We start from the raw sequence: 14,411 nt of genomic DNA on the forward strand, positions 1-14,411 counted from the left end.
CTCTCTGCTCACCTGGTTTCAGCCCGATACGACTTTCAACATCTTCGAGGTCTTTAGAAACCAGGGAGGAAAAGGAAACGTTTGGGTGAACGATTTTGTGGGAATTTTTGCTCCCAGCCCATTTCATCGCAGCAAAATCGGCTCAGCCCCGTATGGAAACATCCTCCAGACTGGAGTCTGAGCCGGGGGAGATGACAAGCCTAAACACCGAGCGCAGACGCCGCGCTGCATCGCCCTTATCTCCCAGGCCAGCAAACGCCGCTTTGCTGGTCCTACCCCTCGTTCCAAGCTCAGGGGGCAGATCCAGTAGCCGCTAAAAGCTTTACCCTGGCCCGGGCAAGGGGCAGAGAAGGGCTGCTGAGCACCGTTCCTCTTGGTGCCTCTCATGGTCTTGGCTATTGACACAATTTGCTCATCTTATTCCCTGGTTATCCCCCTGCAGATATTCCCTGCGCTCCGACATCTGAATCCGCTCCCTGTTTTTCTCTGCCACGTAATCCCAGTTTTTCTGCCTTCCTCTGCTGGAAGAAACATGTTTCCTCCTGTTTCATCTCACCTGAGAGGGACTGGGGGTATTTTGCCTGGGATCCCGCAGAAACCGAAGCGTTCAAAGGGGAATTAGGTGAGTTCGGCACGGATAGGGCCAGCATAACTATAAGCAGATGGTCTGGACACGTCCCCTGCTTGGGGAAGTCCCAATGCCTGGGGCTGCCAGGAGCCGGGAAGGTATAAGAAGGAGCAGCCACTCTAAATATAGCCTGATCCTACAAGTATCTGTTACGGATCATAGTCAGAAAGAGCTGCACTGGCCAAACTGCCCCAGCTCAGTGCCGAGAGCCAGGGCAGGAGCAGGACACTGCTTTGGAGCTGAGGATCAGAAAACGATGGGTACCCGGAATGAAAACTCCAGGGTTAGGTGTAGCCAAAGTTCCCCGATAAAGCAAGACTTCCCCGCAAGGACACGCAGCTTTGGGAAACGGCAGCTCCCGCCAGTACATCGCCCGGTGCCATGGATGTGCTGTGGGGTCCTGGGGACGCGGACCTGCCCTTGGCCGCCCGTGGCATGGCTTCCTAGGCAAAGCTCTCCTGCAGGCACAGCACAAAGCCCAGGTCGGATCCTCCAGGATCCCGGCCACAGCACGGTATTCCCACGGGAGACGGAGGGACTCCACCTCGCTGCAGGGACCGAGCGAGGAGCCAGCAAAGCCCCTCAGCAGCTGGGATGCTTCTCCCGAGGAGGGGTGGAGAGGGGTTTTCTGCCTCGCCTTCCCCATGCCCCCAGCAGCCGTGGTGGCTCCTCTTCCCCTCGTTAGGGCCGGTCTGCACCGCACAGCTCGTTCCGGCTCCTGGGTGGGTAATTAGTTGGCTTGTGCTGCATGCAAGGGAAGCTGTGAGCCCAAGTTTCCAGGCAGCAGGAGTAGTGGGGGGGGGGGGGGTGAGGGTGTGGGGTGGGAGAGGGGGGGCGGTGGTTGGAGAAGAGGCGCCTGGGTATAAATAGCAGCAGATTGGGCTCGTTAGCATCTCATGCCGTTAACCCCTTCCAGCCCTGTGCAACAGGGTTGCTCGAAACCCGCCATCTCTGCAGGTCGTGGCCAAACAGCAAAGTGTGGTGCAGGGAAGGGGGAAAAGGCAGAGGGGGACTGAACTGCAGGACAAGGTGGTTTTGTCCCCGGACACCCCGCCAGCCCCACGGGTGGGTGATGGAGAGGCGAGTGAGGAAGACAGCGGTAGGGAAGAGCTGTGCCCAAGCTGGGAGCCCAGGGAGCCCCGGCTGCATGGCCCAGCTCCCACCCTGCAAGTCCTCGTGGGGTGGGTTCCTCCGTTTTTAGTATTTCTTGCTGGTCACACACTTTACAGCACGTTTCCTTCAGGTCTCGGCAATCCTCGCGTGCACATTGGTGCAGAGGAAAGGCCCCAGTTGCTGCTCTGACCGGGGGGCGACGGGACCCCCCTCTGGGACCCCAGCAGGGCAGCTCCTGGGCTGGGCATCGGTCCTGCCGGAGCAGAGGCAGGGGGAAGGATGGCGGATGGACGGATCCCGCGAGGTCCGGCACCCCAGCAATGCAGGGGAGACCTGCCACGCCACCGTGTGCCTGAGACAGATGGAAGCTGACAGGCTTTTTCCGAACTGAAATATTTATGGGGCAGGAGCCACGTGGCTGGTCCCAGTGGCCCCGGGTCTGGCTCCTTGGATGTGCTGCAGCGGTTCCTGGGGAGGGACGGGATCCAGGCCACCGGGAGCAGCGAGGGGGCCAGGCAGGAGCTCAGCCAAAGGGGAAACTTCCCAGCTCCCATCTGCGGGATGCGAGGGCTGCGGAGCTCCTGTCCTATCCCCAAATGCTTTCCCAAAAGCTGCAGGATCCCGCTGGGATCAGCAGATCCCAGGGTGCAGCAGAAGGGAGAGGGGGTTCATTCCTAGAGCCACGGCCCGGGGCACCGTGCTCCCGCTGCCGGACCATCCCCGGGGACCGACATCCTGCATCAACATCACTCTCAAGGCTGGGGTTTGGGATTTTTTTTTTACTGCAGTTTTTTCCCCTCCCCTCTCTCTCTCTCTCTCTCTCCTTCTGGCCTATTTTTGTCTTTTGCAGGGGCTCAGGAGTTTTCCTGAAACAGCTTTTCCGAAGGAGGCTACTCTCAGATGGACGGTCGGTGGGAAAGTCTTCGCTTCCCCCCGCCATCGCTCCTCCTACACGCCCCGCGCTGCTGCTGCTGCTGCTGCTCGGAGCTGCAGCCGCTTTTTGGAGCATGCAGAGGAATACAGCACCCGAGGGGGGAGCGAGAGGAGTAAAAATAGTCCCTTGCAGCCTTCTGGGGCCCCGCTTCTCCCTGAGGGAGCTACGGCCAAGTGGGTTAGGTAGGACCTACTTCAATCCCCCTGCGCTCGGTGGAGGCCCTTCTTCCCGTGACCTTGTTTGAAGATGCTGCCTCGCCGTGAGGAAGAGGAGGGACGGCTCCGCGGACCAACAGGGCAGGCTGCCACCGAGCCCCTTCTCCATCTCCGGGATGGTGGACGGAGCGTGAGGGAAGGACAAACAGCCCGTGCTGCCGTGGGCAGGGCTGAATTATGGATGGGGAGGGGGCACGGGAGGGCGGGCGGGCATGGAGCTGGGCACGGGAGGGCAGGCGGGCATGGAGCAGGGCGCGGAGCGCGGAGCACGGTTTACCCAGCGGGGAGCAGCAGGCACTCACCAATGTTGGGGTGCTTCAGGAGGCGGCAGATCCGGGCTTCTCGTTCCAGCTTCTGGTGATCTGAAAGAGGCAACGGCCCGAAATTAGGGTCTGGGGAAGGGAATAAACTGCGCTCAGCTCCTGCTGTGCTCTCTCGGAGGTGCCAGCACGGGTAACCCGGCAGGGACAGAGCAGCTTGCTACGAGTAAACCCATCCTTTTGGTTTTTTTCCTAAAGAATAACGGGTTTGGGGTCATGTTCAGCATCAGGGCTTGATGGACAGTATCCCAGCATGGATGCAGTCCTCAGCCAAGCCCCCAGGCACCGATGCCATGGGAAGTCCTGGGCTTTGGATGATCCCTCGCCCTCCCCTCTCCCTTCTCTTTGCTGAACAACCTCCAGTCGCCTCCCGAATACCCCGGAGCTGCCTGGGTTATCACTGCCAGCAGCGCCTGTTCCATTTTCTCTTATTCAGCCAAGCTGAGGCAATCAGCAAGGACATTTCTGGCCTCGCATGGTACGATTTGAACAACCGAAGACCAGAGCCGAGCAGTGAGAGATGTCAAGCTGAAACGGGGCTATCCACTCCGCTCCCCCTCTCCATCCCCAGCCGTTTCACATCGGGCCTTTGCTCTCCTGCATCGCGAGACCCCAGCTCTGAAAATTTGCTTCGCTCTGGTGCCTGTCTTCAAACAGCCCGGCTTTCGCCAGGCTGGGGGATGTGAGACAGCGCAGCTCTGGGCGAAGCAAGTGGAGCTGAGCCAAAAAAGCCTCCACCCTGGGGCGGCCCAGACTGAATTTGCAAATAATTTTGTTTCTTTTCTCCTGCCTCTGCACTTTTCTGCCTCCTTATGCCTGACCCAGCCACCCTGCACGGAGGTGCCTTGTCTGGAGGCATTTCGTGCTAGCAGGAGCCCAGCAGCCGGGGGAAGCGAGGATATAATTAGGGTTGCTCGTCTCTCAGCGCTGTCACCGTTACCTTGCAGGTTCACACCCCGGAGTCTGGCTCTGCATCAAACCAAACCAGGGTGTCTTCGACCGCTGAGACGTGAAGGCGGCGCAGCCCCTTCCTTGCAGGGGCTGGAGCCTTTGGAGACATCCCCAGGGTCCGATATCCCCCGTCCAGCGACCTCTCGGCACAGGGGAGTCACCCCAGGGCTTGGGGCGAGTTTGGCAGCCTGTGCTGGGGTCCAAAGGCTGGGGGACGGCCTTGGTGGCCTCGTTCAGCTCCCCATGGTGTTCCTGCCCAAGAGGGGACAACCTTCCCTGTGTGGGACTGGGCGACAGGGAGAGCTCGGGCTTTAGGCTGTTGCTTTTCGCAACAAAAATCCATTGTGGGGTGGAGGACGGGGACAGGATGGAGGCACAATGAGACCAGTGTGGTGAACATTTCTCTGGGGAATGGGGGAGCTGCTTTCTGCCCCCTTTTCTGCTCCTGCCTGACAGCGATCATCGCTGTCTGCCTCAGTTTCCCCACCTGGAGGCTGGGGCCAAATGGCCCACGGGGAATCCCAGCATTGCTGGCGTCCCGTAAAGCTCCTTTCCTTGCTTAGAAGAGGCCAGAGATCACAGAAAAGGGAGGTGAATGTGACCCCCAGCATGGAGCGGGTCCCGGCACCCTGTGCCTGCACACTGCTGCCAGCCGAGCCTTCAGCTGCACAGGGGCGAGCATGGCCACTGGCGGGGGGCAGGAGGTTGCCCCCACCCCTTCCCTGCCACGGGCTCCCATCTGAGCTGCGGCAGCAGCAGCTCCGGGCATGTCCCCCCCCAGCCGCTGCCCACCTCTTTGTACCCTCCCAATCTGTCGCCACCAAAATGCCTGCGAAGGCTTGACGGGGTAGCGCCGGGAGGCTGGTGGGGCTCGATAAACCGCAAACAGCACGGGGAGGAGGTGGGAGACCAGCAAACACCAGGCAAAATGGAAAATGGATCAGGGAGTTTAAAGGGGGGGCAGAGATGGGGTCGCTCTGAAGGGGAAGGGGACAGCAGTGGGGACCCAGTGGCACCCAGGAGGAGCTGGGAAAGGTGTTTATCCCTATGGGGTGAGGGCCGGGGACACCGATGCCTCAGCAGGGTGAACCCCGATGCATCCAGCTGGCCTTTGGAGGGCAAAGCCGTGCGGGTGCGGAGGAGGCTGCCATGCCTGCGAGGCTGCAGCGCCTGGGGACGCAGCCCCGGGTCACCCCGGCTCTTCCCCTGCACACCCCGGCGTGCCAGCACCTGGTAGAAAAGGTGCCAAGGGAGCGTGGCCATCGCTCCCCACCCCGGTACCATGGGCTCAGCTGCGAAATGGAAAAATGGAATGGGAAAAGCTGCCTGAAATGAGCCGCCCGCCGCCCAGGGAGCGAAGGCGGCGTGTGCTCCAGGGACTCTGCTCTTTCCAAGGCTGCGTGGGTCCCGCTTGGGCAGAGCATCGCTGCCGTCATTGCACAGCAAGGACGGGCTGGGCGCAGGGGCAGAGCCCGGGGCTGGGTCTGCAGGGCCGTGGTTTCCCCCGAGCATCGTGTGGATACAACCCCTGCAGGGGGCCGCAGGCTAGCAGGGGACCCCCCGCCCCGGGTTGGGAAAATCCCCGGGATAGGGCTTGTAGGGGCTTTGCACGTGGATGGCATGGCTGTGCCAGAGCAGAGGGACAGAAGGACAGGGGGATGTCCCTCAGGCAGGGGGACCATGCTGGGCTTGGGGAAACAAGCCATGGGTCAGAGCATCCTCCCACCCGTGTGGCGTGGCATGTCCACCACATGGTGAAGTGCTGCTGGGGGCAGCGAGCCACGGCCCCGGCCCCTCTCCTGCCCCACAAATCCAGCAGCTGCCTGGACCGAAACCTCCAAGAACTCCAGTTTCTCTCCTGCAGGCTCCCCGTGTTGTCAGCTGGGAGGATGTCTGAAGAGACCATGGATGGGGATGTTTTGCAGCTCTTCTCGCCTTCTCCTCCCTACACACCTGCCCTCCTGCCCTTCGCGTGTGACACAGCCGGTGGCACATCCCGGTGGGAATGCGTCCCTTTGGGGATTGCTCCCAGCCTGGGGAGTGCCGCCCCCCCAGTGCTAGCACTGCAGAAATAGGGGGGTTTGAAGAGAACAGGATGGAGAGGGGCAAACTGCCCGAGCAGGCGAGCGGAGGCAGGGGGAGCAGAGGGAAGGCGGCTCAATCTGCTCCTCCAGGCAGCCCTGCAAACCAGGAGGCGTTTCTGCCCTCCCCGCTGCCAGCTGGGGTACGCGGGCAGGCGCCAAGCGCCGAGACCAGCACCGCATGCCCTGCCTGGAGCCTGGCCGGGCTGTGAGCTTCAGCCTCGGAGGAAGGGGATGGTCCGCATCCGCAAAGAGGGGAGCAGCCGGGAGAACGAGCTCGGTGTCAGTGCTGTGCCACTTTGGCAGCGCTGTGGGAGGGAGATTGCAAAGCACTGGTTTAATTTGAGGTCAGAAAGGAGTTTGTCACCGTTTCCTGCGTTTCAGTTTTGCCTTTGGAGGTGAGCAGTGGCGTCAGGGAGAGGAACTGAGGGAGGGAGTTAATTAAACCCTCCCGGCAGGGCGCTCGCTCCCGGCACCCATCCTGCGCTCCCAAACGCACCGGGCCAGGAGGAGCTGGAGCCAGGGACAGGGCAGCCGCTGTCCCATCCTCTCCATCCTCCTCATCGCAGCTCCTCTGCCACGTGCCTGGGGGCAGAGGGGTCCCTGCCTCGGGGCGAGGGCTGGCTGAAGCTTTTCCGTGCTGGCTCTGCTCAGCCTTGTCCCGAGGAGCAACCAGGACGGACCCACCAGCGCCTCTTCCAGCAGCAGAGCAGCCAGTGTGCTCCACCGGAGCAATTAATTAAATGGCAGCGAGGGGTGTGGGTCCATCGCCAGGTAGAAATGAAATCAAACCCCCACCCGAAGGACCTTCCCGTTTCACTGATGTAGGTATATGGGTAAGGGAACACTCAGCCCCTGAGAGCGGGGACACGGGGGTCAGTGGGGGCCCTCTCAGGGAAGGGGATGCTCCCAAAATAGCTGTGCTGTGCAGCACCTGAGGCTGGCAGCAGATTGCCTTGCTGCAAGGCTGCATCCATCAGTCTGCTGCAATGTGGTGTGCAGGGTCTCAGGGAGAGAAATAGGATCCTACGGCTCCCCGGGCAGGTTGGGGTCTGGCAGCCCCCCGGAGCCCTGGCCCAGCTGGGCTGTGGGTGCATCCCTGCGACCGGATGGGATGCGGTGAGCAGCCACCAAAACATGTCCCTGGGATGTTCGCCCCATCCATCAAGGAGCTCAGTGTGTATCGTAGTGGCGGCAGGGTGGGATAAGGGGGTCCCCCACTGCACATCAGACACCCCCTGCCTCGCTGCACAGCAAAGGCATCATCCCAGCGCTGTGCAGAGGGGATGAATTCCCCACCCTGCAAACCCTGCTCGCCTCTCGCCTCCCCAAAAACACCCCCAGCCCCTACCTCGAGCAGACAGCTTCTTGGTGTTGATGATCTTGGCCGCATACTCTTGTCCTGCCAACACCTTCACGCATCTCCGCACGATGGAGAAAGCGCCCCTGGGAAGACAAGAAGCCGGTGGGAGAGGTGAAGGACTTGGCATGGCAAAGGGCATGGCTCAGCCCCGCCGTGCCTGTGGGGATGGGGATAGGGATGAGGATGGGTGCCGGCTGCAGAAGGGGCTTGGGGAAAACATGGAGGGCTCTCAGTTAGCTTCCCTGTTCCGCTGCTCTTGGGCAATGATGGGGGCAGGCACAGGTAGACCTGGGGATAAATGCAGGATTCATCCCTTGGTGCTCCCCTGGGACACCCCAGGTATCGTGCGCTTTTCCTCCTCTCCCTCCCAGGCTCTGCCCTCCCGATTCCCCGGGAGAGAAGGGGCAGTGATTTACTAGCCGTATTGGCTCCCAAGGGACACCAGGGTGGCTGCAGCTGCAACGGAGCACTCGGCCACTTCACTTCAGCCCGTGCGTGTGACTTTGCATGCTCTAGACCTTGCAGTCACGGCAGCACTTTGCGAGCACCAGCCGTGGGTGCAGGTGAGCGGTGCAAGGTCCCAGCCTGGCTCCAAAACTGTCACACGGGCAGGGACAGCCCAGGGGACGCTGCAAGAGTGGACCGCTGGAGCAGAGCTGCATGGGGACTGGTGCTGCTGCAGCTTGCACACGTGTGACCCAACGTGCAAGGGTCTCCTGGGACCCGGCAGGCAAACGAACCGGGGTGCTCAGCTCCAAAGAAGCCTCTCTGCCCCCGTACCCCCTACGCTGAGCCCTGCCAGCTCGTTGCACTGAAAGTGCGCGGGCGCGATGCTGCGAGCTGCGGCATCGAACACACACACACACACACTCACTCCAGCCCTGCTGAGCACAACCTTTGTACCAGGTTCCCTTGCCTGCCAAACCCTTCCAATCGCTAAAATAACAACTATCAAAAGCAATCCCACCTCCCGCCCCACCTTCCCCCCGCTCCCCGTCGTCCCGCTCCCGCTCCCTGCCGAGGAATAAAAGGCCGCAGGCTGGCGAGCAGCGACGGATAATTGATTTTACTGGTGGGGGCGGGTGGAGACGGGCAATTTGGGTTTGAATGTGATCTTTAGGAGAACAGGCGAACGGCGGGGTGCGGAGGGATGGGGCTGGAGCCCCGGCGGAGCTGGCAGCCCACGCGCCCCGCGCCGCCGCGCTGAGCATCGCTCCCGGCACGTGCCAGGCGGGAGCCGGTGGAACAGAATCCCGGTGCTTCCCGGCCTCCCCGTCCCGCCGTTTAATCCTGGCTGCTGGAAGAGCCCAGCTATTAACATCCCTGTAGTCTTGCGGGGGGGTGGATTAATTGGAAAGGGAGGGAGAAATGCTTCGTATCCAGCTTGCCATGGGTGGGGGAGACCGGAGCTGTTGCTGGCCCAGTGGTGACACAATCCCCGTCCCACCGTGTTCCCTGCCCTGCCTGTGGCGTGGGGGCTCCTGTTGGTCCCTGTGACCCATCTTTCCTATTTTTTTCCTAAAGACGTCTGTGCTGCTTTTGCAGTGCCAGGAAAGGCTGCAGCAGTGAGTGCCGCAAGCAGGGAAGCGCCCCGTGCCCACCGCCCCGGCTCGGGGTTTCTACCCCGGCCACAGGGCTTTGCGGTGGGACTTGCTGTGGGGTTGGAAGGACATAGGTATCCCGGACCCCCTGGATGCTGGGGACCGCCTGGACTCTTGGTCCCAGTGCCCACAGCCGCTCGCTCATCCATTTATTCGAGCTAAACTGAACGGCGGGGAAGAGGGAGGCGTGGGAAGCGGGATGCGGTGGCTGGAGACGGGATGCGCCGCACAGGCAGAGCACGGGCGTTTCACACCCCCAGATGCATTCGTGGCTTTTGGCTCCTCCAGACCTTTTTAACAGAAACCAAATGTCTATTTGTGCTCCGTGAAGCACAAGCAAGACCCTGTGAGCCTGGAGGGTGGAGGGGACACGAGGCGCTGGCTGCGGGTGCAGGACACCCAGGGGTACAGCATGCTCCCGTCCCAGCCCCAGTCGGGTCCTCCAGGGGGCCTGCACTGGCCGGGACCCCCCCACTTTGGGTGTTGACCCCGCTGGGTGTTTCACAGCAGCTGGACTCTGCTCCCCATGCCAGACGGCTCCCGCGCTTCCCAGCCCCATTTGGGATCTTCCCAGCCTGGGGGAAAAATCCCCCCCGCCTTGGCTCCATCTAAATCCAACATCTGCTTCCCACGAATGCAGGGCAGTGCGGGCAGCGCAGGGGGTGCCAGGCAGGGGTCTCAGCCCCATCTTGTTGCAGGGAAGCCCTTTGGAAGGAGACGTGTCCTGCTCCTCGGCCATGGGCAGCAGCGCAGGTCCCTTCCCTCCTGGGGCGCTGGCTCTTCGGATTGGGCTGACCCCAACTCCGGTGGCAGCTGGACGTCCCCATCTCTGCCTGGCTCGGAGATGGGACATTCATCCCAGATGAGACAGCGTGTCCCAGTTTTAGCACTGGATGGCTACGTCACCCGCAGGGCCAGGGGTACGGACCGCATCTGTCCCTCCCCCGATGGCTCCCATTTCGGGGTGACGCTGGACCCGCAGCCCAGCAGCCGGCCCTGTCCCTCCAGCCCCGAGCCCTGCACTGCTGGGTCCCTGTCCCTTGGTCCCCTGGGCCAGGCGTGACCCCCGTGCCCTGTCCCTGGCAGCCCGAGCAGCGGCTCTGCCACCGGGATGCTCCGCTTCTCCCTTTTTCACACCTTCCCTGCCAGCTCCGGGCTCCGCTGCTGCCGCCCTCCCTCTCTTCAACACCTCCTCCTCCTCCGAGGCATTTTATCTCCTTTCTAGAGAGAAGAGTGTGGGCTGGGGATTTTTTGTTCCTCCATATATATATATATATATTATTTTTTTTTTTTTTTTTTTCTTTTTAATAAAACCCCTCTCCTGCGGCTCCGGGAGCGGAGGGGCTGATCGTACCGCTCGGCATGGTAATTGTCTCCAGCCTCTCCCTGAACCTGCCGCGGGGGCGGATTCGGAGGCGCCGATGGAACTGCACTTCATGTTTGTCCTACTCCGGGGGGCCGTGGGCAGGATCCTCTCCCCGTCCGTCCCCCGCAACGCTGCCCCTCACCCGTCCCCTCCTGCAAGCGTGGGTCAGCGGGGGGGATCGGAGCAGCCCCTCACTTGCTCGGCTTTCCTGGGGCTGCTGCAGGAGCAGGTTTTCCCCAGCTCCGTGTCCCCTGCTCGGGACAGATGCCCTCCCCGTGCCTGGGAGGTGCAGGGATGCGCCAAAGGCTCTGCAGACCCTGTCCCCATCTCTGCCCCGCCACGAAGCCCCGTCGTGGTGCTACCGTTAGGCGTGTGGCACCTTAAACCCCCAGCTTCCCTGGGTGTCAGGATGGGTGGCAGCTGAGGAGATGGCAAAGGAACACGGTGGGCGCAGCAGGCTGGCACCCAGCACCTCCCCTCCTGCCGGCCAGGCTCGGGGACACCCCCTGTCCCCCCCAGCAGACTGTCCCAGTCCCCTGGGGACACTAAACTCAAGACAGACCTTTTCTGCTCTGAGCCCTTGCTCCCCTTCAGGGTCTGGGTCGGGGACAGCCGTGCCACCACCCTGCCTCACCACTCCTGGGATGCATCCCCACCCCGATCAGCACCGGGAGCATCTCGCTGGAGGAGGAACACCACTTCCCATGGCGCGCGGCTGCCGCAGCAGAGCAGAGGTGCAGCGCTTCGTCCTGGTTTCCCTCTCCAAGCCCACAAAGCGGAAATTTCCCCATGGGAAACGGCTGATTTTTGAATGTGCCAGGATGCGCTGGAAACCATCCCAGTGGAAAATCCCCGACCAGCTCCACGGCGCCTTGACCAGCCCTAACTCGGGAACACGCCTCAGCGCTGCGGCGGTACCCGCTCCCCGGAGCTGGGGGATGCTCCGAGCTGGGGATGCTGCCCCGAGCCGCCAGCCGCACCGCGCTGCCCCTGCAGCACCCGGGGGAGGTTGGCTGGTCTGGAATGGGCTGGCCGGGCGCAATGCTGGCGAGCTGCTGCGCCAGCTTTGGTCCTTTATTTGTGAACATGTTGAAAAACTGCATTTGTTGAGGTGGTTTTACACCGTGGTGCCAGGTGGCACAGGCAACCCCTGGATCTGGGTGCTCAGCTCGCCGTGTCGGTGCCCAACTAGCAAAGCATCGCACCCCAAACACCTCCGGGAGCCTTCCTGGTCCTCCCCCATCATGCCTGGCCTGCAAGATCCCCTCCACATCCCCGCAGCCGCATCTGCCCTGCCAGGGCCCAGCAGCCTCCCCGCAGGCGCCCGTCAGCCGCTGCCTCTCCTGCCCACCCCCTGCCCGTCCCCTGCCGCCACCGCAAAGCCTCAAAGCCCAGAAAAGCCGAGAAACCTCTGGAAAAAAGCAGGTCCCAAACCCCACGTTGCCACCAGCTCCCTGGCGGGTGCCTGTCCCCCCCCCCCCGCCACAGCCTCTGGGACTGTCCCCACTGCAGGGGGGACCCGCTGCTCCCCACCAGCCCCTTGCAGCCGCCCCAACGCCGAAGGGATGGATGTGCGCATCCTGGGACGGGGGATCCGCTCGCCTCCAAGGAGCTGCACTTTGTAACAGCAACCTGGTGCGTCTGTCTGTGTCCCCCCCCCAGGTTTGGATGGGGAGTATTAGCGGTATTCAGCCTGTCAGAGTCCTCCCCTGTTTCAGCCTCTCGATTTCTCCATCTTTCTCCCCTCCTTTCTCCCTCGCCCCCGTTCCGCGCGCCCACGCGCCTGCGGGCACGCGTTGAGGCGCAGGCTGCCCTGCACCCGGGCGATGCGGGGCTGCGGGGATGGAGCAAGTGGCCGTGGCTACGGGGGGGACAGAGCTGCCCCGCCACCAGCCACCCGGCACGGGCACCGCCGAGCCGCTCCGAGGGGAATGCGGCCCCACACCCCAGATTTGCACACCAGCTCCGAAAAAAAAAGGCACAGAAACCAAAACACAGGCACATGCCTGCTCACTTCTGCACCCGTTTTACAGCCACACGCTCGGTGAGACGCGGAGCATCCCTCTGCCCCGCACTGGGGACCCCAAAATCTCCTGCTCCACCCTGGGGTGCTCAGTGCCCCCCAGGGTCGCCTCGCCATGCGCGGGTATTTCTGTTTGCACACCCATGCACACCCACACGCCCCCCGATCCCGGCACACGCGGTGACACCCGGACCCGCCGAGCTGAGCCCTCCGCGGCAGGAGAGCCGGGACAGGCAGGGCTGGGGCTCACCCCTGGGACAATTGCACCGGGACAAGGGCAGGCGTGGGAGGTACCCCGGGTCTGTCCAAGAGCTGTCAGGATTCTCCGGGAGCTGCCAGGCAGGCTGGGTCTCCTGCAGGACTAGCCAAACCCCGGTGAATCCACACAGAGAAATTCCCTACAGAAATGTGAGGGGCGCCCGCCGCTTCGGCTCTGCTCCTCGGCTGTCCCGTCCCTCCTCCCGGCTGGAGAAGTTCCCGGGGGAGCTTCCAGCATCCTCTTTCGGGAGCGGCTTTTCCATCCGAGGGGCAGCCGCCCCCTCCCCAGGCAGCTCCAGCCCCCTGGGGTGACCCAAGCACCCATTGGCAGCCACCGGGACTCGGGAAGGGACGGAGCGGGCAGGGCTGGGGCTGGCAGCCCCCATCCTAACCCGAGTCCCCCCTGCTGCTTCCCGCTGCATTTGCTCCATGCTTGCCTCCTTTCCCCCGGCTCCGGCCATTCCCAGCACAGCTGAGGCTCTTCCCCAGCCGGGGCACAGCTCCGAGCATCCCAGCCCCGTTTCCAACTTACTTGCCCAGTTCCTCGAAGAGCTGGTACTCCTCGGTGAAGCGATTGCAGGTGATGGTGGCCATCCCAAGGGGCTGGAAATGCTCCCTCCCCAGTGCGGAGTTTGGGACAAGCAGCTCTCCTCTCGCTCCCTCCCTGTCTGTGTGCTCCCGGGGCTCTCTCCTCGCCGAGGTAAATAAGGGAATATGTTTGATTGACAAGCCCGGAGATAATGATGAGGGCAATTTGTCTTCTCAGCCTCACAAGCCTTCGTCAGCATCCCCGTCCCCATGGCGACCACCGCTGCCAGAAACGCCCTGTTTCTGTTGCCGGGGCAACTGCTTCCCAAACCCGCCGCCCGCCTGTGGGGACCGGGGACCAGGGCCCTGCCGGGGACCCAGCCCCGGGGGCTCCCCGGGGGTCACCCGGCTGCTGCGGGGAGGGGGAAATGTCTAAAAATGCAAATATTAAAGGCAAATTAAAGGACGTGGCAGTGGTAGAATAATTGGGGCAAAAAGGGTTTCCATGGAAACCGTGGTTTCCATGTTGCAGGAGGATGCTGTCGCCCTGGCAACTGCTCCCCCCCAAAAAAAATACTGCCCTTGCTGGTTGCCCACAGCGGCACCCCTCTGGGACTGTGGGGGCCGCAGGACGGGGACACGCTGGGGCGGGTGGAAGCGGATGGAGCAGAAGTGTGTCAGGAGGAGCTGGAGAAACCATGGCAGGTCCCCAGGTCCCCAGACCGGCCTGCCATCAGCCGGGCTCCCTGGTGTGTGTGGGGGGGCTGACCCCGATTGCTCTGCAGGGGAGGGCTGGCTGCGGGGGGGAGCAGCCCCCCGCTCCCCCCTGCACCCGACGGCTCCCCCCGGGGCTGCCGGGGGAGCAGGTCCCGGGGGTTCCCCCCGCCACCGGGCGATCAGCTTGGCCTAAAGCACAGCTTTATGGGAGGGGGAGCAAAAGCTGTGTCCCAGGCTATCGTTTCCCTGCGGTACCCGAGCCAGAGCAGAAAGCTGGGGGGATTTCAGGGTGGGGGTAGGAGGAAGGTCTGCC

The 14,411-nt window shown here is 62.6% G+C and overlaps 1 protein-coding gene across 4 annotated transcripts in view; it reads right to left on the reverse strand.

Annotated features, from left to right (window-relative positions):
- The window catches only part of CAMK2A (calcium/calmodulin dependent protein kinase II alpha), a 34,351-nt gene extending 20,695 nt beyond the window's left edge, over positions 1–13,656 (reverse strand). For 3 of the 4 annotated variants that reach the window (XM_074604394.1, XM_074604393.1, XM_074604392.1), the window contains exons 1-3: positions 13,386–13,649; positions 7,594–7,688; positions 3,193–3,252 (exon numbers count right to left, since the gene is read on the reverse strand). In XM_074604394.1, the coding sequence (XP_074460495.1) occupies positions 3,193–3,252; positions 7,594–7,688; positions 13,386–13,447 (217 nt within the window). In that variant the 5' untranslated portion in view covers positions 13,448–13,649. Of the gene's footprint in view, positions 1–3,192; positions 3,253–7,593; positions 7,689–13,385 lie in introns of all 4 variants that reach the window. The other variant, XM_074604395.1, reaches the window with a different exon arrangement.
- Between the last annotated feature and the right edge of the window lie 755 nt (positions 13,657–14,411).

Source organism: Larus michahellis, chromosome 11 (assembly GCF_964199755.1).
Source record: "Larus michahellis chromosome 11, bLarMic1.1, whole genome shotgun sequence".
Lineage (NCBI taxonomy): Eukaryota > Metazoa > Chordata > Aves > Charadriiformes > Laridae > Larus > Larus michahellis.